Source organism: Xenopus tropicalis, chromosome 2 (genome assembly GCF_000004195.4).
Source record: "Xenopus tropicalis strain Nigerian chromosome 2, UCB_Xtro_10.0, whole genome shotgun sequence".
Lineage (NCBI taxonomy): Eukaryota > Metazoa > Chordata > Amphibia > Anura > Pipidae > Xenopus > Xenopus tropicalis.
In genome coordinates this window covers 84,715,025-84,739,172 of record NC_030678.2, presented here as the reverse complement: position 1 = coordinate 84,739,172, position 24,148 = coordinate 84,715,025, and the positions used below count along the sequence as shown (strand labels likewise).

General features: G+C 37.1%; 1 protein-coding gene across 1 annotated transcript in view; it reads left to right on the top strand.

The window, feature by feature from the left end:
- The first annotated feature begins 1,163 nt into the window (after nucleotides 1–1,163).
- The window catches only part of gnl2 (guanine nucleotide binding protein-like 2 (nucleolar)), a 37,676-nt gene continuing 14,691 nt past the window's right edge, over nucleotides 1,164–24,148 (top strand). The window contains exons 1-7 of the mRNA NM_001001243.1: nucleotides 1,164–1,253; nucleotides 3,410–3,494; nucleotides 4,047–4,141; nucleotides 4,688–4,827; nucleotides 12,023–12,207; nucleotides 13,684–13,750; nucleotides 22,735–22,893. Coding sequence (NP_001001243.1) covers nucleotides 1,190–1,253; nucleotides 3,410–3,494; nucleotides 4,047–4,141; nucleotides 4,688–4,827; nucleotides 12,023–12,207; nucleotides 13,684–13,750; nucleotides 22,735–22,893 — 795 coding nt within the window. The 5' untranslated portion in view covers nucleotides 1,164–1,189. The remainder of the gene's footprint in view (nucleotides 1,254–3,409; nucleotides 3,495–4,046; nucleotides 4,142–4,687; nucleotides 4,828–12,022; nucleotides 12,208–13,683; nucleotides 13,751–22,734; nucleotides 22,894–24,148) is intronic.

Here is a 24,148-nt window from a genome sequence, read left to right as displayed (position 1 = left end):
GATTACAAGTAACTTGATGTCTGTGCATAAAAGGAAAATTCTGAGGGATGGGTGAGATGTAGGCAAAGTATGCTCGGGAATGTGGAGAAATTTGTAGTAAAAATATGCAGATGGGTGAGAGTGAGACTTGCAGAGAAAATACAGAAAATACATTGAGATATAGTATAGGTGCTACTGTTGCTGAAACTGAACATCAAGGGCTGGATGTAGGAAGCAGAGCATAATGTTGTTTAGTTTTATTGTAATGTATTCAATAATGGTTTGGTTTCCATGTGAATGGAGAATGATCCCACAAATCAGAATGACACAGATGTTTCCTCCGTTAAAGCAAGGCATAACAAATATTGCCCATGTGACACAAATATAACACTATTTCATTGTGCAGCTGAGTTTTAATACCTCAAAGATGCCAAACACATCCAAGGCAAGCATATTGCCACATTCATCTTGTTTAGGGTTCGGCTGTGCCACTTGGACACTGTTAAAAATCATATTGGCTCTGCTTTCATTGGTTCTTTTTTTGTTGTGATCTTACAGGCACATCTGGGGTTAATACACTCATGATCAATTTTTATAGTTATCTTAGTATATCAAGGTTTATATGCTCATCCACTTAAGCAATCCTCTGGAAAAGGCCTGAAAATGTTACCACAACCCCATATAAAGCCAACAATGCTTCCCCCCAAAAGCTGTGAGGGGTTGTTACTTTTTTGTATTTGGTGGGCGAGGAGGTACAGAGGCGCGATGGAAAGTAGCAGAAGCGTGTGAGAGGAGCTTGCCAAGGTAGTAGAGGTGGAGATCCTTTGCTTTAAGGTGGACGACACTGCGTACTCCACTTTGGCGCAGATCAGTAAAGTTTTATAAAACTTTTATAAAAAAAAGAATGGTAAAAAATAGCAGTTCAAAGTTATTGTAGTTTGGTCCATTCGCTGTAATATATAAAATTCAGCAGTTCTACTCGACGAAAGCTCTGTTTAACATAGGAAGGGCGAGTTGCCCAGAACAAACATGGCCGCTGGACCGCACAGACACGTGCAACAGTGGCATGCCTTACCCATAGAGCCTAGCGCTAGTTCCTTCTCTAGCTCCTGCGGCCTGAAAGTAGGCTGTCGAGTCTTCTGTCTCCGGTGTTTAGTGTTTTCCTTTCTATCGCAGTTCTTTCAGCCGGTTGAAGTACACCGCAGTAAAAATGGTGAAGCCGCGTTTTAAGGGACGGAGCACGATCAACCCTTCTACCTCCAGCAGCAATCCTGGTTAGTAAGAGACTGACGTGAGAAACTGGCTTAGGCGAGCAAGGGACTGAAACAGTGTGCAGAGCCTCTGGCTAGACAGCTCAGGGCAAGCTATGTTCTTAGAACTGAGACAGAAGATTTTAATAATTTGTAGAAAACTTGTCAAACATATAAATGTATACATTGCTGCTTCCCCCTCATAAATACCAGGGGTCGTTGATGTGTTAAATGAATTCCATTTTGTATTTAACAAAAACTTCAACAAAAACACCGAGTTTGCACTTTTAATAACTGACAGTAGTTACTTTGCCTGATGACATATTCATCTCTTTCATTAAATAAAGAAAACTAGTTACTTTTGTCAGTAACAAAAAATATTTGCTGTGATTTGTAGGAAACCAATCTATTTTTCACATCATGTTTAGTAACATTCATTAAGTTTTTATTTTTTGGGCATTTATCATTTGTTCCGTCAATTTTTTTGAGTATGAAGACACGTGACATTTTTTCATGTACTAGTAGTTCACTCAGACCTTTAAATCTCGATTTCCCTAGGAAGTGGAATTCTCGCCATACATTGAAAGATCCGCTTGTTTGGTGTGGTGTCCAAATGAGCAGATTTTCCCACAATATGCCTACCTTGAGGTGGCTGATATTGGACTGATCTGATCATTTGTCTCTAGGGCCAAACAGTTGCATCACAATGAAAGGGATACAGGCTGTCATCGCTCCAATGGGATTTTTAAACCAGATCAATCCATTTTTCTTGCATCTTCTTAAGCAAAATAATTCCAAAATAGAAACTTTGCTCATTTTTGGCCAGATGTGGGTTTGGTAGGCCCATACATGGGCAGATAAGCTGCTGACTCGGACTAATTGAGCCGAATAAGATCTGCCCATGTATGGCTACAGTATTCTCAGGTCCAGATTTTGTGGAGAGGCCATAAAGGCACAAAATTGGGGGGCGGCATTGGCCTGGTGCTCTGCCAGCCTGCCCCATGCACCTAGGAGCCACCTGCTGTCAACAATCCCTCAATTGCATTTTGTCCCTCCAGACGGTTTGTCCAGTAACCATAATTGCGCACTAGGCACCTACCTGCTCTGCCTACCCAATTTATGACCCTATACGTAGTAAAAGGTGAACTACCACATAAAGGCATATAAGTTTACATAATTCATGCTGACTTATATTATGAGCAATAGATATTGTTGATTTAGTCATAGTATTGAACTGCTTCTTATCTCTAATTTGAAACTGAACTAAATCTACATTTTGGAGGAACAGGGATGTTTAAAAGGCTGCTGTAAGAATATGTTAATGTAATAGAGGAAGGGTTGTCTGGTTCTATGAAGACTTAAACTGGCCACACACGTGGCGATTTTCGATCTTTCGTGCGACCATCGGTTGTGTGAAAGATCGTTCCAACCCTCCACTACGTTCAGGGCTGAATCGGCAGATATGAAGGTAGAAACAATAGGATTTCTACCTCCTTCTGCTGATTGAGCCCTGAAGGTAGATTTTGCTCAGGCGCCTTCAATGGCTGGCGATCAAAATTTTTTAACTGGCCCGATCGGCAAGTTGACCAATATCCGCAGCCTTCTGCAATATTGGTCGCCTCACTGAGTTGCCATACACGCACCGAATATCGTACGAAGCTAGGTTTCGTACGATATTATTGGTACATGTATGGCCAGCTTAATTGCCTTTTTCGAGGTCCCTTAAAATCCTGAAGAACAACAGCTCCTGGCATTCTTTCGACAAATAAAGGCTGTTAAGGGTTGTAGCCTGAAAATTTTAAAGGATCATTTTTTTCATTAAACCATGGTACATGTAATTTTTGCCAAATTATTTACAAGTGCTGGATGAACATACTTAAGATACATAAATAAAAAAAAAAAAAACTTTACAGTGTTACTGGTCCTTTTATCCAAATTCTACAATCTGTACATTTTACAAGCAGTTACCACTGATTCAAAATAAACTGGATTCTAGCTGTTTTCTTCCACAGACCCTATTGGTTGATGGTAAAATAAAATTCCACAAAAACTACTTCAAAGAGTTAAGTTACATAACTGATATTTCATCAAGCTCATAGACTAAATGGGAAAAAAATGTAAATAAATGTTACATTCTCCTAAATATCTCTGATTGTTTCTTCTATTTTCTTTGTGTATAGATCGTGTCAAGGGTGCTGGAGGTAACAACATGAGAGACCGGGCAACAATCAAGCGGCTTAATATGTACCGGCAGAAAGAGCGGCGGTAAGCAAGGCAGCAACAGCAGGTTTATTGTAAAGTCTTAGGGGTCAGCTTTCTGTTTATTATGTATTCTTTATGGTATCATTCCAGTGTGAAAAGATGCCCTCCTGTTGCTGCTCTTTGGTTTTGTGTATAGATTTCGTTAGAGAAGGCAGTGTCTGCATGCAGTTATTTAAATTGGTGAATGGTAGGGGGGTGTGTTCTCCTTTATAATATATTGAAGAGGCTTTTGAATATATGTGCCAAACATTATTTAATTAGTTGATGAAGTATTAAAATACATTAGTGTGACTACTGGATGTGGCAACAGCTCATGTTAGCTAGGTATTCATAAGGAGTTTCGCGTATAGCATCACCCATGCTCACTACAAAGTAAAGTTGCTTGTTAAATATCCATCAAATTATGTTTTTGTGTAAGACACTTTCGTTATAATACCACCCTTTTTATAATGCCTGCTATGTCCTCCTGTATTTCAAGCAGATGGTTGAGTGGGGGAACATAATCTCTCTTATGCAGCCAGTTATATATATATTCAGTTTTGTTTTTTCTTCTAGGAACAACCGTGGCAAAGTCATTAAAACCCTGCAGCACCAATCATCAGTTGCCCCCGGAACTGTTGCCAGGGTGGAACCCAATATCAAATGGTTTGGTTAGTATCCCCAGACCCATTTATTTAATCATGAAGTGTATGTTTTGCTTACAGAAATAAGCTCTGTCCAGTTCTGTTTCATTTATACCATGTTTCTTATATTCACTTAAATATAGTTTGTGCATTGTAAAGCCCACCGAACAGTTATGCTTTACAAGAAGTTGGCAGTATTTGACATTAGACTAAGAATTATATACAGCTGATATTTAAGCAGTTGTCCATAGAGATCTTTACTTTCATCGCACAGGTATCCCATAAGTGGTCTTTCCAGGTTACAACTACCACCTTTTTGTTTGTCCATTTTTACGAAACTGTTAAATGTCTTATAAGAATAACATTCTATGTGCCAAATATGAAAAAATGTAAGAGGGTTATATTTATGATCATTTATTTATACCACCATTTAATCTATATATATTTCAGCACAATTATTATTCACGATAAATGGAGTGTTGGTCCTTCATTCGTTTATATATTCGCTTTACTTGTTTGTACTCAGCGCAGATGCTGTCAATTTGCTTGACTTTCCCAATATTTTTTGAATAGGGAACACCCGTGTTGTTAAGCAGTCGTCTTTGCAAAAATTCCAGGACGAAATGGATGCTGTAATGAAAGATCCATACAGAGTGGTGATGAAACAGAGCAAGCTGCCTATGTCTCTTCTGCATGATCGTGTAAAACCTCATGTAAGTCTGTCTTAAGGTTTTAATGTTTGCTACTAAACATAAACAGCGTGTGTGATTTTTCAGGCATATTTGCAAAATATAAAAAATTTAGCAGAAACAATCTAATGCAGACCAGATTTCTCCCACTGAGCTGCTTTTTGGACTATTCAGCTACTGAATGTATGTATGTGTTTAAAGCATTGTACTTACTTCTAGGCTTGAATTGTGTATTACTGAATGGCATCCCCCATGTAACGTTATTGATACTGCTTCCTTGATGATGTAGTTGGTGATAATTGGAACATAACTTTCCCGTACTTGCTTCTATTTTTTTATTTGTGTAAAGGTGGTCATACATGGGCTCATAAAAGCTGCAGACTAACAGTCGGCAGCTTATCAGGCCATATATGGGGCCCTCAGATGTGCCTGCTTGCTACTTTCCTTAGCTTTGGCTATACTTTAGGCAAGAGTTGCAATGGCAGTTAACCTGATTAATGTGGCCTATAGGGTATAGCGTGCTTGAGCATAAACAGTGACCTCAAAACATTTTCTGGCTCTGAGTTTATAGGCTAAGCTTTTCTGAATCATTGGTGTTATAACTGTTGCAATAAGGGACTAGTAAAAAAAAAAAAAAAAAAAAAATAGTTTTCCCATATGTATAATTTTTCTAATTTGTCAGATTTATCAAAGTTTGGGGAAAATGTTCTTTATTTTTACATTTTATCCCCAGTTTTTTATAGTATCTTTTTTCCTGGGTGAAAACACATGAAAAAATGTATTGAACTGCAAGGCTTTTCTATGAACTTATGTACAATGTGAAAACTGTTTCATGACTTTTCACCATGTTTGAGCATATAACATTGCACCTGTCACAAAAACAAAGCCCAGCTCCAACCATGCTGCAGTGTCATAATTCTCCCCACTCCGTGAGGAACAGGTAGCTTCACTTCTCTTTACCACACACCCAGCCAGCTACACTTTTGATTTAATAGCTTCCAATGTATCCGTTCACTACCATCTGCCACCCAGCACTTCTCTCTCTCCTCCAGTCTTTTTGTCCCCACCAGGATATTCCCTTCTGATTTAAAAGGGGTGGTTAACTTTTAGTATGTTATAGAATGGCCAAGTCTAACCAACTTTTCAATTGGTCTTTATTATTTATTTCTTACAGTTTTTTAATTATTTGCTGCCGCCTTCCAATTTTTTGCAGTTTTTAAATGGGGGTCACTGACCCCAGCAGCCAAAAAAAACTATTGCTCTGTGAGGCTGCAGTGTTACTGTTACTTTCAGGCCCTCTTCTATTCTTATAACTGTCTCTCATCCAACTCCCTAGTTGCTAGGCTAACTTGGACCCTAGCAACCAAATAGCTGCTGAAGCTCCAAACTGGAGAGCTCCTGACTGAAAATAAAATAACCAAAAAAAAAAAAAACTACAATTAATAAAAAATGAAGATCAATTGCAAATTGTCTCAGAATAGCACTCGCTACATCATACCAAAAGTTAACTCAAATGTGAATAACCCATTTAAACATGCACTTATTACATCTACTTATTACATTTAGAATATGTTTACTACCTCTTAACCCACTTTTCTCTAACTTTCTACTTTGTCTACTTTAGTCTTTTTATGCACTGCATTCAACTGAAACTTACAAAAGCATCCATTGTCCCTTTGCGAAATGTATAGGGCAGTTCTCTGTGCTAAAACTTGACCTTTCTGCTGCTTTTGTTACAGTGGATCAGTATATAGTGATACATTAAATGTCATCAACATAAAGATCGTACTGGAATCAAAATGATTTTGAATTGACCTAGAAATTAAGTGTATAGTTAGAAGAAAAGTGGTCCATGGAAAGAACCTTTAGGGACCCCAAGTCTCTAAGAAGTGGTAAGGAGGTTTTATCTAACAAGGAAAGTGTAGTCATTCGAGTTGTAGGAATGGATTGAGAGAGTGGGGGTGAGCGATTAGTTATGAAGGGATTGGATTATAGAGAATCTAGAGAATGATAATTATGGGAAAATTTCCAGAATTATTTTTTCATTGTTGATAGAACATGAAAGGAGTGTATCCACCCCCCCCCCATTCCAACCTTTGCTTAATCTGCCCCTAAGAGAAATTTACTAGCCATCACTGTTCCTTCACACAAGTTAGTCCTGGAACAAGAAATAATAGCTCTGGTATCTTAAAATCAATGCTAAAACTAGGGACCCACCAAATACATTTTTTTTTTCAAATTCAGCCAAAACTTCCATAAAAATTTGTCTGAATCCCCCCTTATCCCCCATCTTGTTTATTCTAGCAATTGAACCCTTAGCGGAACTCATCAGACAGGACCCAAATATTACAGGCCCCCAAATAGGACAATCAATGCATAAACAATGTCTTTATGCAGATGATATCCTTATGACTATAACCAAACCACTAACCTCACTACCCAACTTGATTCATCTTCTAGATGTGTTTGGGAACATTTCAGGCTTAAGCATAAACCATAGCAAATCAGAAGCTTTAAACATCACCCTACCACAACATACGGTCAAGCTACTGAAATAAAATTTTGATTTCAAATGGCAAAAGGCCACCATCCATTATTTGGGCGTTAATATCCCAAATCATGTATCTACTGTATACCAACACAATTATCCACAACTATGGAAAATGGCGAGAGAGAACTTACAATCATGGTCCAAAATGGACATATCTTGGTTTGGGAGAATCTATGCTTTTAAGATGACGCTTTTACCTAAGATACTATATTTATTTAGAACATTACCGATACCTATTCCCGACCAAGACCTTAGCAACATGCAGAGAAAAGTATTTCAATTTATCTGGGCGGATAAACACCCCAGAATTACTCGACAGACTATGGGGCTGATTTACTTACCCACGAACGGGTCGAATGGAGTCCGATTGCGTTTTTTTCGTAATGATCGGTACTTTGCGATTTTTTCGTATGTTTTGCGATTTTTTCGGATTCTTTACGAATTTTTCGGATCCAATACGATTTTTGCGTAAAAACGCGAGTTTTCCTATCCTTTACGAAAGTTGCGTAAAAAGTTGCGCATTTTGCGTAGCGTTAAAACTTACGCGAAAAGTTGCGCATTTTTCGTAGCGTTAAGTTTTCGCGTAAGTTTAAACGCTACGCAAAATGCGCAACTTTTTACGCAACTTTCGTAATGGATACGAAAAACTCGCGTTTTTACGCAAAAATCGTATTGGTAACGAAAAATTCGTACAGAATCCGAAAAAATCGCAAAACATATGAAAAAGTCGCAAATTGTTCGTTTTCAAGTCGGAACTTTTCCAATTCGGGTCGGATTCGTGGGTTAGTAAATCAGCCCCTTTGTATAGAACCAAAGCTCAAGGGGGCTTAAGCGTCCCACATTTACAAAAATACTATTTGGCGGCTCAGCTGGTTCCGCTAATACATATGCACGCGCCCACTCCTCATAAGTGGGTAACTATACTAAAATACCAGCTGCACCTGATCTCCCCATGCGCATTATTATGGTCCCCCCCCCCTAAAATGCCCGGAATATCCAGATCCGTTCCTGGGTCACTCTATAGAGATTTGGGACAAATGTAAACATTCAGCCAAACTTTTCTCACCAGCCCTCCCAGCAGCGCCATTGCTTGGTAACCCACTTTTCTCCCCAGGACTTTGCCCCACCTCCTTTCGTTGGTGGATGTCAAATGGTTTTACATGTATATACTTCTACTCCCTCTCAGGTCTTAAAACATGGCCAACAATTCAAACTACCTATAACCCACCTCCCCGGGAAGCCTTTCACTACCAACAAATAAACCACTTCATTCGTACTATCAATAAAGATAAATCCACCCTATCCCCTACTTACTTTGAAACAATATGCATTAAGTACCCATATGCAAAGGGTTTGATCTCAAATGTATATAGAGTATTATTAGAGGTACATTCAAGGGACCCACTATCATATACCCAAGCGTGGAATAAGGATCTTAATATAACTGTAAAGGAGGAAAGTTGGTCCCAAATTTGGAAAACTACAGCAAGTTGCTCTCGAAATACCTCATTACTGGAAACTACATATAAGGTCCTTATGCGCTGGTATATGGTTCCCTCTCGCCTGCACAAAATAAACCCTCACTTTAGTAAAGATTGTTTCAGGCAATGCGGCCAAATTGGCTCAGTAATACACATCTGGTGGGAATGTCCAAATGCCCAAAGATTCTGGTCCAGAATTTACAATATTATTTATTCAGTAACACAGGTAAATTTGAAGAAGGACCCTCAAAATGCCTTACTAAATGTCAAAATACCAAATACCAGCAACTATACAAGATCATTAATAACTTTTATATTTTTAGCAGCCAAGATAACAATAGCTAAATTTTGGAAATCAACCCAAATCCCTATTTCCCATTTTAAAAATAAAATGAATTGGATTATGGTTAACGAAAGGCTAACTAGCATACTTATAGATAAACATGACAAATTCATGAAAGTGTGGGAACCCTGGTATATTTATTCCTTCCCGACAGCAGAAACCTTATCCACATTTACATCCTAAACTAACTATTGAAAGGACAGTCGAGACAAATAAGAATCAAGGTAAACTTTATTGGGGCTGAATACAAACGGTTCTCCCACAGATGCTGACCTTATTGAGTTTTATTTTTAATATGGGACCTCAAAGGCTACACCATACTATTAAGTTCAAATGACCAATTTTGAATATAAAGAAACCGTCAAGTTAAATTTTTTTTCTTTTATTTTTATTTTCTTGTTGTGTTTTTCTTATTCACCCTTTGGCCCCACTATTTATCAAGAATGGGACCACTTCTCTCTTCCTTCTTCTCTCTTTCCTCTCTTCTCTCTTTAAGGATATAGATTGTTCAATACAAAATGACATTATATTGATATCCAACCTGTAAGAGTTAAAATGCAAATAAAAATCATTGAAAAGAAAATTTGTCTGAATCCTGAATCAATCTGAACACTAATTTGCTATATATTTGGGGAAAAAATGAAGTACGCAAGAAAAAAAAAAAAAAATCATCACTTTCGGTTGTCATGAGATCTAACCTAAAGTTCTATTCAGCCAGGCACATATATTTGGCTAAATCCTGCCAAAAAATGGCTTGGAATTGGCTGAATGCCAAGCCAAATCCTGGATTCAGTACATCTCTACTAAGAAAAAAAAAGTCAGCAAGCATTTTGCAGTCAGTTTTCAATGACCGAAAACACTTTTTCAAATGTTTACTAGAAACCAATGCTTGGTTCTTTTTAATAGCGGTACTTTATATGTGATCTATTTTTTTGACAAGAATTGTCTATGACTAGTTTGTGGCTCTAACTTTTATTGGCGCTTAAGGTATTCACTTGTTATGCTATCTAATGATATGACATAAGCATGGTCCTGCTGGGATCTTTCATCTCTGTTCAAACATTCCGTACTTATTTTCATAGCTGTCCTGCTTTTTTCTATTTTTTGCAGTTCTATTCAATTGATTTGTCTCGTAACATTTTTATTTATTTTTTTAATTTTTGTTTTGTTATTTTATTTTCTATTCCTATCCATATGTGTTTTATTAAATATTAAAGGGTATGTTATCAGAGTTAAAAACTTGGATTTCGTAAGCTAGGGGCAGCAAATTCTTCCAAGTGAAACTGGCAGTTTCAGTTACAGGACCAGTCTTAAACATGTCCATGCTTTTTAATATGAGTTTAATGAGACCTGACAAACCTATGGAATTGAACTGTTTTCTCATGGTTGGGAATGCATGCATATTTAATTGTTCTGTATTTATTTTTCATGAGAAAATTCTGGCAAACTGGTTTTACCGTCCTGGCACTTACTGTGTGAAATTACCCTTGTTCTACTCTGCTTTTATTTTTATTTTATCGTATTGCTTTGAAAATTGTCTTCAAAGAAACACACATGAGATGAACCCCCAGGGCACCATCTAAGGCAACAACATCTAGCGCTTTCCAAATTGTTTCTTGATCAATAATACTGTTTTTACAGTGTGACCTATTTCAAACTTGTAACATGAGCCTACACTGTTAAAGGAATACTGTCATGGAAAACATGTTTTCCAGCTTCTCCAGCAGAATCTTGCATTGAAATCCGTTCTTCAAAAACACAAACAGATTTTTTCTATTTCAATTTGAAATTTCACATGGGGCTAGCCATATTCTTCATTTCCCAGGGTGCCAAAGCCATGCGACCTGTGCTCTGATAAACTTCAGTCACACTTTAGTGCTGCGCTGCAAGTTGGAGTGATAGCACCTCCCCCCTTCCTTTCCCCCCTAGCAGCCGATCAGCAGAATAGTGGGAAGGAAGCAGCTACCTAACGCCTGTATTGCAAAGGGTGAAGACACGGATAATTGCCTCACATGGAGACAATTTTCATTAAATGATCAGCATTGTCTATTTTGGTAGCCGTGACAAGTAGCTGTTAATACAGTGTGTTTTCCCCCTAAATGTGGTAGGTATCAGAATAGCGCTCAATAGTAAGAAATGCAAGTCCAGCTTGGGACTTCTGCAGTTACATGGGAGTAGGAGATACAGTAGGTTACCTGAAAGCAGTTCTAATATGCAACGCTGGCTCCTTCTGAAAGCTCAGAATCAGGCACAATGCACTGAGATGGCTGCCTACACACCAGTACAGGTATGGAACCCGTTATTGAGAATGGGACCTGGGGTTTTCCAGATAAGGGATCTTTCTGTAATTTTGGTCTCCTACCTTAAGTCTGCTAAAAAAAAAAAAAAATTTAAACAGTAATTAAACCCAATAGGATTGTATTGGAGAAATTCTTCAATTCAGGCTTCGATGGCATTGGTTAATGTGGAAGGCAAGGGGCCGATTGATAGTGATGTCATGCTGCTATAACAGTGGTTCTCAACCTTCCTAATGCTGCGACCTCATGTTGTGGTGACCCCAACCATAAAATTATTCCTAACACCATCGGAAATATTCGTTTTCCGATGGTCTTAGGTGACCCCTGTGAAAGTCGTTCAACCCCCAAAGGGGTCCAGACCCACAAGTTGAGAACCGCTGTGCTACAAGAATTATTTGGTTTTACAAATGCACATATATTTCATATTCAAACTAGGCTTTACTGTCCCTTTAATAATTATATATCTAAAATATCTATATATGTAAATTATGAACTCAGACATTTTCATTTTTTGCTAGCTATATGAATTTCAATTTTTATTCATCAGAATTCCAAAGTTCACATTCTTGACACTGAAACATTTGAGACAACCTTTGGCCCCAAAGCTCAACGAAAGAGGCCAAACCTTTCAGTCTGTGATGTGCAAGAGCTAATGGAGAATGCAGAATCCTTGGCAGAAAATTATAACCAGCAGAATGACAGAGATCTGGTTAAAGAGGACACTGGTGTCAGGTACTTTAACACCTAACTAAAACAATTCTTTGTCATCACAGAGGGCCAATAAGATCTCAATAGCCAGAGGGAAATGAAATAAAAAATCAGATATATGTGTATTGCACCTTGAAATATATTGTATGAATGAAGTAATAGTTTCCTTTTGTTTTGTTTTTTTTATAGTGGTCAAATGAAGGATAAGATTTCTTAATACATTCTAAAGTTAAAGGACCTGTAATATGTGTTGTATGGATATAAATATGATATAGAATGGATTTTCTTCTTTATTGTTAATTTTTTAAATTTACTATGTAGGCACCTGAGGACTGCCACCCATAATGCTGCTGCCCTAGGCATGGGAACTCAAGTATCTATATGGTAAATGCAGCTCAGAGTAGGGTACAATGCCTTTTACTTCTTAATGCTGGAAGATAAAAAAAACAAATTGTATTGTTTGCAAGTGCAGAATGAACAGAATGATACAAACCTTAAATGTAAAATATTTTCAATTTATGGTTTTTCACCTTTATAAAACATATCCTTTTCAAATAGTACACCACAAATATTTTTTTAAATTGCTTTCTATATTCTTTTTATATTCTAAGATTTTGAAGTGCATTTCCACCCAAAAATATTTTGTATTGTGAAAATATATACAATTGTAAGTAACATTCCAATATACATTATATGTCGTTTTCAGTGGTTTTAAAGGCAGAAGCCAGGTTGTTCACAGCAACAGAGAACAGAAAATGATAAATGAATGCTAATTAATATTAGAAAGTTGCCATTTTCTCCTGATGCTGGCCCAGTACCCCCCTTTATTTTAGTTACTACACACTGGGGACGTTCCAACGTTTCGAGCACAATCTGTGCTCTTCCTCAGGGTTCCCTGAGGAAGAGCACAGATTGTGCTCGAAACGTTGGAATTTTTTCAATAAAACCACTTTTTCTTTTGTATCAAGTCCCTGTGTGTGCGGCACTCTTTCTACTATATTTTTGTTTTTTGACCTGCACCAAGGGCATTTGGACTTGTATAGGGTGTGCTCCTCCCTGTATACTATAAATATAAATATATATATAAATATATATACAAAATTCCCTAGCAGCCTGCATCTGTGGTATTGGGCAGATATAAAAATCAAGACTTTAGGGCTGTGGCACACGGGGAGATTAGTCACCGCGCGACAAATCTCCCCGAACTGCCATCCCACTGGCGAAAATGGTACATTTTCAAGATAATCCAACAAGTCAGTTTACTTTTCAGCTGCTATATATGGTCTTATTGTCTTGCTGCGAGGAATAAAAGGAAATTTACTTGCTGTGTAGGAGCCTGCCCGACTCGGTCTAGTTCTCCCACCCATTCTTTTGTCATAGACCCTTATGTCACAGTCAGGCCTCAAATACTCTTATAAAGTAAAGACACATTGATATCTATCTGTATTACAACTGTGTTTTTAACCTAAATAATTTAATACTTTTTCTTTCTCTCTCAAGAGATGAAGCCCGTGAGGAGATCTATAAGAAAGGCCAGTCTAAGCGAATCTGGGGAGAACTCTATAAGGTATGCTAAATATTAGTTGTTGTATAATAAATTAAAAAAACAAAAGAAAAATGGCATCATACATTAGTGCTTTTCTAGTGTAGGGAGAACCTTTCTTGGTGCTTAGGCCACATTAGAATATGGAAATTTGCAAGTTACTTGCATTAAAGGAGACATATTGGATAAATGGGAAAAACACTTATTTTGTAGGCAATTATGAATAATAAACGGTGCTGGTTTCCCTTTGGGCTAAAAATTCATCCTCTCTGTAAAAATGGCCCCTTAATTGGAGCTCCCTATAGATCATGTCACTTCTCCGTCCAGTGTGAAATGAAGAGTGGGCGTGTCCTAGCGGTCCCTGCCAGAAGCACAGTAGGGGGGGGGATAGCCAATCACAGCCCTGCACGCACACAAGCAAAGACAGGCTTCAGTTCCCTATCAGGTCAGCCTAGCTGCTGATTGGTTGCTATCCTACAGTGCAGGGTACGGAGGGCCGCCGGCTCCCCAGCTCATCCAGAGAATTCAGCCAGCAGGAAGTGGAACGGATGGGCGGGGCTAGTGGGGTTTTTGTGGAATTTCTCAATAAATCAGTCAGAAACACAACTTTTTTAGCACAATCCTTCTATATCTAGAGGAGTATAATTCACTGGTACATTCATAATTTTTATAGGATATGTCTCCTTTAACGTAACACATTATGTAAAGATGTTTGCAGTCAAGACTTAATCCATGCAACTGAAATGCTTTTTTCTGTATAATTCCTGGTTAGTGGTGTCCTACAACTTGTGTTGCTGTGTTATAGTAGGAGAGCTGTTAGCAGTGCGTGAGAGAAAGTAGAAGTTGGCCAATGTAGGTGAACATTTAAAAGCACACTTGTAATCTAGCCATCCTGCAGACCTGTTGTGAGAGAAAATACACAGGCACATGGAAAATTGCATACAAAACACACATCTATATTAAAGGTAGAGTTTATATAATTTTGGAAAGGGCTCTCTGTATTGTCTTCAGTCACATTTGCAAATAGAGCTTATGTATATTTAAATCGGTTGTGAATCACTGTTAGAAAAAACAGTTTTAGCCCATAACATCAAGGTTTTGTTTCAAATAAACCATGAGATTTTAACCAGACATTATAATATGGTGAGCATATACATGGATTTTGTAAAAGAGAAGTCATTCTATGATCATTCACAACCAATGTGAAGGTGTTTATGATGGTCATGTGACTCTGCTATGTCATTTTTATAGCAGATGCAGGTTTTTTTTTTTGAAAAAAAAGTTGCTCAAAATTAGTGCAGTGGTTTGTAAAAATATCTGCATAAATGAATGTATACATTGGCTATTAACTTCTTAGACACTTAGCCTATGGAAAAGGGATCAGCCATATTGAACTTATTAACAATGATGGCTGTACATACAGTTTCTGGGAGCAGGGTTACGTAAAGGGTTAAGGCTTTCTGTCTATCAAATTGAATATACTACACTATATAAATTTTCACATCCTCCAATTTTTCCATTACAGTAATGCTCCATGGATGGAGCACAACCAGACTTTATAGCTAAGTTCCCCATGTTTATATAAGACAAGCTCGAGGCTTTACGTTATTCTTTGCCATGTGTTGGCATAATGGCTGTGCTTTAATCATATTTTTTTGACAAAGTGTATTTCATTTTAATCCGTATATTTTAAGAAGTACTCCACCTTCCTCAAAGAGTCAGATTTTTTTATACATACCATCCTGTTATGTTTATTTTCACATAAAGCAGTATGAGATTTTAAACACAGGCAGAATAGATGAAGTTATCCAGGTATACTTTAGTTAAAGGGGAACTAAACAACGCTCCTTTGCTTATTAACTTATTCCATTGGTGTACAGGACCCCCAACCCTTCTCCAATTACACACCCCCCACCTAACCAAATTCAGCTGTTTGTTGATGTATCTGAATGCAGCACAGGGAGCTTGGTGGCCACCATATTTGGACATATATGATTTATTTCCTGTACTGCACAGTGAGCATGTGCACTGGCACAGTTTGTATGATCAACAGTCACAAAAACTAATCCCTGCTGTGCAGCTTTGTATTTGACTTTGTGAAACCAGTGAACAATCGAGTTTGGTGAAGTTCTTTATTCAGCTTGGGGGGGGGGGACGACAAAATGTAATAAAACAGAAAAGCAGATACGTGTGGATTAAGTGGTATAGTAAGAAAGATTTTTTTAATAGTCATTCTAAAACAATAATGTTTGCCTGGTCCTTCAAATACTGTCTTTGCGATCAAAAATAATAAATGACCTCTTTCATTAATTATGCATTATTCCATATCTGGGCAGTTTTGAGAGAAAACCATTTTCTGGATACCATTTTCCCATTGAAATACTTATGTGACTCATCAATACACATGTTTTTCCTAAAGTTATATAGCATTCCAAAAGTGGATAATGTGTTGAATACACGAGCCTGTTTTTAAATAATCTGTGATATTGTTGCCCATCTATTTGTAGGCGTAGAAAATCTTTATAATGAATAATACATTGTTGGCTTTTATAAGTGTCTATGGGCATGTCAGCAGGATGGAATTTTGGAGTCTAAAGTTGAATTTGCACTCCAATAACTTTTTATAACAGGTTCTTTTTAAAAAGCATGAGGTGGTCTGCTGTGCTTTTATATGCACTTATTCTAAATGTTTCTGTATGTACTGTACATGTGTATGGGACTTCTTATATGGAAACTTGCTATCCAGAAAGCACAGAATTATGGGAAGACCATCTTCCATAAAGTGCATTTTATGCATACACATTTTTTTATTTTTTTTATTTTTTCCTCTATAATGACAAAATAGTACTTTGTTGATCCTGTCTAAGCTGTATAACTCCCATGTTGAAGACAAACAATTTGACTAGATTTATATAAATGTTTTTTAGTAAGATATGGAGATCCAAACTATGGGGGGAACAAAAAATATATTAATATATATTTATTTCACTTTATAAGGTGAATTGATCACTCAAAATGGCTCTCAGAAACAGTGTAGCAACCTTATCCTGAAATTGTAAGAAAACTGGTGTCCTCCCTTGGGGTTACCTGGACCAAAGCAGCTATAAGGGGTTAAAGGAACAGTAACACCAAAAAATAAAAGAGCTTTAAAGTAATAAAAATATAATGCACTGTTGCCCTGCACTGGTAAAATTGGTGTGTTTGCTACAGTAACACTACTATAATTTATATAATAAGCTGCTGTGTAGCCCCGGGGGCAGCCATTCAAGCTGGAAAAAAAGTTGAAAAGGCACAGGTTACATAGCAGATAACAGATAAGTTCTGTAGAATACAAGTGTTTTATCTGTTATCTGCTATGTGCCTGTGCCTTTTCTCCTTTGAATGGCTTGCCCCCATGGCTACACAGCAGCTTATTTATATAAATTATAGTAGACTTTCTGAAGTAAACACACAACTTTTACCAGTGCAGGGCAGCAGCACATTATATTTTAGTTACTTTTATACACTTTAATTTGTTGGTGTTACTGTTCCTTGAAGAATAGCCACATATTCATGTTTTAAATAACAATTCTATATTTTTTTTTTTTACTTTTTTTTCCTAATATTTAGACACTGGGGAAGTTACTAGCATTGGTTTAAGTGCAGTTACCAGTTGTAAATTAGCCTTAATATCTTTTACTTAACATAAATCCATATCCGTTTGGCAGGCACAGTTAACTTATTGACCAGTGTATGGGACCCAACGACAAGCCTGCATGATTGATATCGATTGGGCAGGTTTAAAAAGGGGGAAAAAGCCAACACCCAAGAATTCCAGATATTAGTTCTCATATCTGTAGTAAGACTAATTACACCTTGTTTTCTAAAACATTACAGGGGAAATATAGGAATAAGTGAAGGGTAAAAGCAAAATGTTTATGTTGTTAAAATCTGTTTTTAGCTTTAGTTGTTTTGTATTGCGCATATTTTGTATTGCACATTTTAATCGCGTTTTCACTTTTTGTAATAACATTTGCATTTTATACAGAAACACCGAAACAAATTCCAGATGTAGCTGATTTATAAATGGTTTCAAGTTTTATTGTCTCAGAACATTACTTTATATCCACCCACAGTCTAATTTATACTCTTTGTGTTAAAATAACAAATTATAGTGATTAAAACTAGCATGACATACTTAGTATTGCCATTTGCTCTATTTATGATTTATGAGTTTTAGGGAAATTATTTCAGTTCAGTAGTTAAAGCACTTCATGCCTTATATGTATCTCTATGAAAGGTAAAGGCATTACGAAGAGGGAAGAAACGGCACAGTACGTAATGCTTATAGACCGTCATTCCCCCCCCCCCCACCTCCTTTTTATATTTATGTTAAATACAGTAATAAGCTTGGTATATAATAGACCTAGGACTGGTTATAGGCTGTAAAAAATGTTTTGATTTTGCAAGAGGCATTCATGGAGGTGTGTAAAACGCAACAAACTTTTTTTTTACTTTAGAAAGATGATTTTCTGGCATTATTCAAAAGCAATTTGTGACAGTCCGGGCCATGTCACAGCAATAATTCTAACAACAGTATAATTTCCATTGAGTCAAAGCATCTGTGTGCAAAGTGGTTCCAGTGATGGAAAGAATCTGGGATATGGGCAGTAGTCACCCTTTGAGGTTGTTCCCTGGCTAAGTAGTAGGGACACTTAGAGGATTTTATGGTAAAAAGGTTTATTCTATACCAGTGACACACAATAGTTATATAGTTACAAAATATCATCATAAAAAGGCAAGTAAACTTAAATTAGGCTAGAAGTACTGCACTTAATGCAATGTAGGCACTGTACCAACCAAGCGGTAATGCAACATGAGACTATAATAATAAATGCCAAAGTTTTCTTTGTTACCTTTCTTCTTCCTACCTGGGGTAGGTACTTGGGGCTTTGAAGTGCTGAAGATTAGACATCTTTGTAAAACATTAACCTTTATTGCAAATAAGCAAATGGACAAAATTATCATTACAGTCAAATATGAAATATCTGTCTGCAGCTCCCAGACTTTGCAGACTTTAAAAATTATACATACATTGGGTTATGTGATTTAACTTTTTCCAGGTGTAGCAATCCTAGGCAGACAACCACCAAGTAGCATTCACTGGTCATCTGTTTAAAGGTAAATGTCTTATTGGTTGCTATTGGCTACTGCACACAGGCAAACTTAGTAAGTGCTAATTTACTTACTTCAGTGCTCAAAGTGTCATTTCAAACACAAATGCTATATTTTTTACCAAAATGTTTTGCCCAAAAATTCTAGTACCAATGGTGTCACCAGGGGGTGCTGTGCCTGCTGCGACATTACCAGAGTACACATGATACCTTACATAGTATATTGGCATATTACACAACGGAATAGGAAAAAGTTAACTTCCTTGCTGCTGCCTGGAAGATCTGGGTTTAGATTACAGCAGGAAGGAGTGGGGGGAGGGAGCAGCAAGCTGGGCAGGCGCAAGCCTGTCCCTTGGAGCTTTGAGCTTAGAGAAGGAAATCTTCTACAGAGAGCCATGTGTACACAATAGAAGGCAAGAAAGTGTTTCTTTTGACAGAGGGCTCAGAGCAGCAATACTGTAAGGGGTCTATTTATCATGCTGTGTAAAAAGTGGAGTAAAACATCACCAGTGATGTTGTTTATAGCTTCCAATCAGATACTTTGCTTTCAGTGAAATCGCAGAAGTTTCCTCTTGGGGCCGCGTATGCCATCCCACTGGCGATTTACATTATCGCCAGTGGGATGGCCTTTCGGGGAGATTACTTGCCCTCGAACAGGGAGATTTGTTGCGGACGACTAATCTCCCCATGTGCCAGAGCCCTAAGTGTTTGTTGGTGTATTTGCTGAACATAAATTTTTCTTAATTGTTTAATTAAGAAATACCTAGTTTTAACTTCACTAAACAAAAAATTGTAATTTTTTTTATTTTCCTGGTTCTGCAGAATGCTTGTTTGAGGAGGATGTTGATCAGAATTCTGTGGAAGCACAGAATGTCTTAAAACACCTTTCTGCAAAGAAATTTCTGCTTGGTTGAGACCTTCTAGTGCAGTATGTTGCTATGTACACTTTAATTATTGTGTGAACGTTAATTGACCATTCCTACTGCAACCCATTTTGTATGGTATGCCATTTCCCAGTTTTATTTCCTCTACACAAGTATTTCTATTCTAGATAATTTGTTTGATTCAACATACATTTTATGTAACGGATCATTTATATAGTTATATTTGCTTAAAGGACATTTAAACCCCCCCTTCAAAAAAAAAGTAATCAGTGAACAGCCTCTTTAAATTTTTTAACTGCCTGCCACTCTAGTTGTTGAAAAGTTAATAGAAAGGCTGCAGCATCCCCTTAATCACTTAGGCGTTCTTTTCCTAATCTGCTCAGCCCCCTCCCTTAGGAATTTACTTTGGCTGTTGACAATTGGGCATGCTCCCTTCCAAGCTAAAGGTAGCCATACACTGGCAGATTTCAGCTGCTGATTCAAGTCTTTTCGCCAGCTTATCTGCCCGTGTATGGGCATTACCAACGGACGTACCTGACCGTCATCTGGTCTAAAACTGGGCAGGTTTGATTTTCCATCGGATTGAGGACCGCATAGGCTCATTGATGCGGTCCTTTGTCCGATGGCCTCTATGTCTGCCATTTTAATTTGATTGTTTGGCCCTAGAGCCCAACGATCTAATTAGCCCAATATTGTATACCTTAGGTGGGCATATCGGAAAAGATCTGCTCATTTGGTGACCTTATCAAATGAGCGGATCGCAATATGTATGGCCACCTTAATGCAGCGAATCTTCTCATCTCAAGCTATCTACTTCTATTTTTTCTCCTAACCTCCTCTACTAAGCTCAGCTTAATCATTACAGCGCTCAATTCAAGTAGGACCAAAGTAAGTTATGTTAGTCCAGAGGGTATACATGCAGTATAAACTATGCTGTTTTGATGGGGATATTTTTGCAACTTATGTTTGTGATCTCTAACGTATGTTCTTTTTCTATCGAACCACCTTGCAGTTTTACAGTGATTCTTTCCTGAAAGCTTGCATTTAAATGTTGTCTTTTACTGCAATTCCAGTTCACTGTAATGGTACCCAGTTTTGGCATTTTAAACAGTGTTTTAGCCTGGAAAATAATTGGCAATTTTATGCTGTATTTTCCTACAGTGCAAAGTAAATTATTATTATTAAGATGTGCTCATTTAAACCATACTGTAGTAACTTGAATGATGCACTTTTTTTTCTCTTTTTGTTTTAATGATGCACTGAGCTTTGTTGCAGTCCGTAATTTGTGAAGCTTAGACAACTGCAAAAAACACATTTTAAGTAAACTATAATCATAATTGAGTTTGAATGGATCATATAGTAATTAAGGAAGTTCATCTATGTTACATGAATTTTAGGCACGGAATATTTTGTAAATTATTAAGTAATTCATTATGCAATCTGATCTTTGTGTCACGGAATAAAGTGTACTAGAACATCTAATCGTGCATCAAAACATATAAATATTTGCTAAATACCACAGCCTAATTGAATTGTAAATGCTTTGGTTTTAAATCAGGGGATGTCACTCATGCATTCAATTTCTAGCATATTGCTGTAAGGTGAAGAACAGAACAGCTGGAGAAGGGCTCAAGTTCGACTTCCTTTTTCAGTGATTTTTAAAACTGCACTAAATCTTTCATAAATATTCAGTTTGTTGCCAAACTCAATCTGAATCCTAATCTGCAATTTAAAATTTGAGAAACAATTCCACATCATTTAAAAAAAACAAAAAAAAAACATGTTCAGTTATACAGATCTTTAAAGGAAAACATATTTTTTCATGGGAGTAGGAGAAACAATAGGTTATCTGAAAGCAGTACTAATGTGTAGTGCCGGCTCCTTCTGAAAGCTCAAACTCAGTGACAATGCACTGAGATGGCTGCCTACACACCAATATTACAAAATTATTATTAAAAAAAAAAAAAGATATATGTATTTGTTGGTTCAAGAATAAAACTTTTGTTGGGATTCAGCTTTTACATAATCCTGGATTTTGAACATCTCTAGTTTTCTCTGTGTCCTGTTTTCCTCTTGAATAGATTTCTGTTAATAACCTAGCTGCAGGGGCAGTTACTAGATATGGTGAGAAATTTTTTCCCCATTGAGATCAACAAGGCTTAACTACTATATTGCAGACACACCCATTTATCTTGTCTGTTAAGGTATAGGATGTGTTTTCCAAAATGCTTGGGACCAGTCATTAACCAGAATCGTTCTGTAATTTGGATCACCATAAGCCTGCTAAAAATCATTAAAACTTTAAATAAACCCAATAGGATTGTTTTGCCACAAATATGAATTCATGCAAACTATTTACGTTCAAGGTACTGTTTTATTCTTATAGAGAAAAAAAAAAGATAATTATTTGCTTAAAATGGGTTATGTGGAATGGATTCTATGCCATCCCAAGCTTTTTGAATTACAGGTTTCTGGATAAAAAGGATCTTATATTATACAGAATAAAATAGTTTAAGCTTATAGAAGTAAAATGTATTTGAAATGCAAGTCACATTCTGATCATGTCAGTATGTAGCAAAATGAGCCCAGTTTTTGACTGAATACATGCTAACAGTAGACTTTCAAGGTCTGTTTATATAATACATTGTACTGAGAAGTGTGTAACTACACCTGCCTAGTAATCAACCTTAATAGGAAAATATCTCAAGATAAAAACATTGCTTGTGCTATACATTACATAAGGGAAAGAAAATGCTGAGAGATATTGGGGGTCATTTATAAAGTTCTCGCAGCACGTTAATATATATATATATTTTTTGTAAATGATTGTTTGTGCATGTTTTTCCCTGGACATTTACATTTTGTAATTAATTCTGCACTGCACAAATATTATAAATGACCCCCACTAAGTTTATTAGTCTGTCTTTTAATAATCCTTTAATAATTCCATGCTTAAATATTTGTGATTTAGGTGATTGATTCATCTGATGTGATTGTGCAAGTCTTGGATTCCAGAGATCCCATGGGTACTCGTTCGCCCCATATCGAATCTTATCTCAAGAAAGAAAAGCCTTGGAAGCATCTTATTTTTGTCCTAAACAAGTGTGACTTGGTACCTGCATGGGCTACGGTAAGATCTCTCACAACCTAATATACATCACTGTTTTTTGTTCAGGCTTTATCTTAAGGTGGCCATAGACGTTAAGATGACCGGTATAGAAACCGTTGTATCAAGGACCACATAAATGAACCGATGCGGTCCCTGATCCGACAAAAAAAACAATCCTGCCCGTTCGAAACATGGCCAATTTTTGCCCACATATCGGTTGGGTAGGCCCGTCAGGGGTCCCCTTGCTTGGACAGATAAGTAGCCTAATGGTCTGAAGGAGTCAAATCGGCAGCTTTAACCTGTCTGTGTATGGGCCACCTTATGACCCTAGTTTGCATTAGACATTGCAATCAAAACTTCTTTATTTCTGCTGATTGAATGCTTAGCAGCATGAAACATGCACTGAGCACTAGAAATGGGAATCTATAAATCAGATTTTCTCAATTTGCTATAGAGTTATTTTTAGTTGAAATTGTCTGCTAGCAGATATATGTAAAGCTGTTACAGCATTGTATTCTTCTTGAGTGGATGGTATGTAAAAATTCTGTCTGCCCTTTTCCAATATGCAGTCATACCATGTATCCAATTTACCAAATTATCAAGGCAAGGGCATTGCAGGTCAGCTCATAAGTACATTTCACATTCTGACTTTGTCTGTCATCCTTATTACCAATTACTATAATTCATCACCAACAATCAATAAACCCTTCAGAAAATACTTGAATGAGGCTGTAAATAGTACAGCTCTGTGATGATTTGCCACACTAACCATGATTCTGTAACCACCTTTGTAGGAACACTGATTTGTGAACTCATTGTCAACTGTGTAAATTGCTCTTTGCTTTAGTTCATTGAACTTACCTCCCTCTTGTATCAAACCTGTGACCTGATGCACTAGCACTGGTTTGTAAGAAGGCAGAGCTTCCACCCTGAAATTTCCATACCAATAGTCTACACTTTACACAAAATATTTTATATTAATTGCACCAGTTACATGTTGGCTCTTTGCCTTCATTGCAGGAGTGCACATTCCTTCCAACAAAGTAAGCGGTCTTTTTGTCAATGGTTGATACAGTTGGCCTTCGTTTCACAAGTTTTATCCATAGTCTGTTTTTTGTTATGTTAAACTAATTGGACTGCTTTAACAGGAAAACATATCTTGGGTACTTGGAAAGAACTTCAGGGGGTGGAGGGAGGAATATGGATTCTATCAGGATAATATGCCTTTTGCTATTCTTTTTTTTTAAATACTTCCAAAAAAGAAATCTGTTTGACT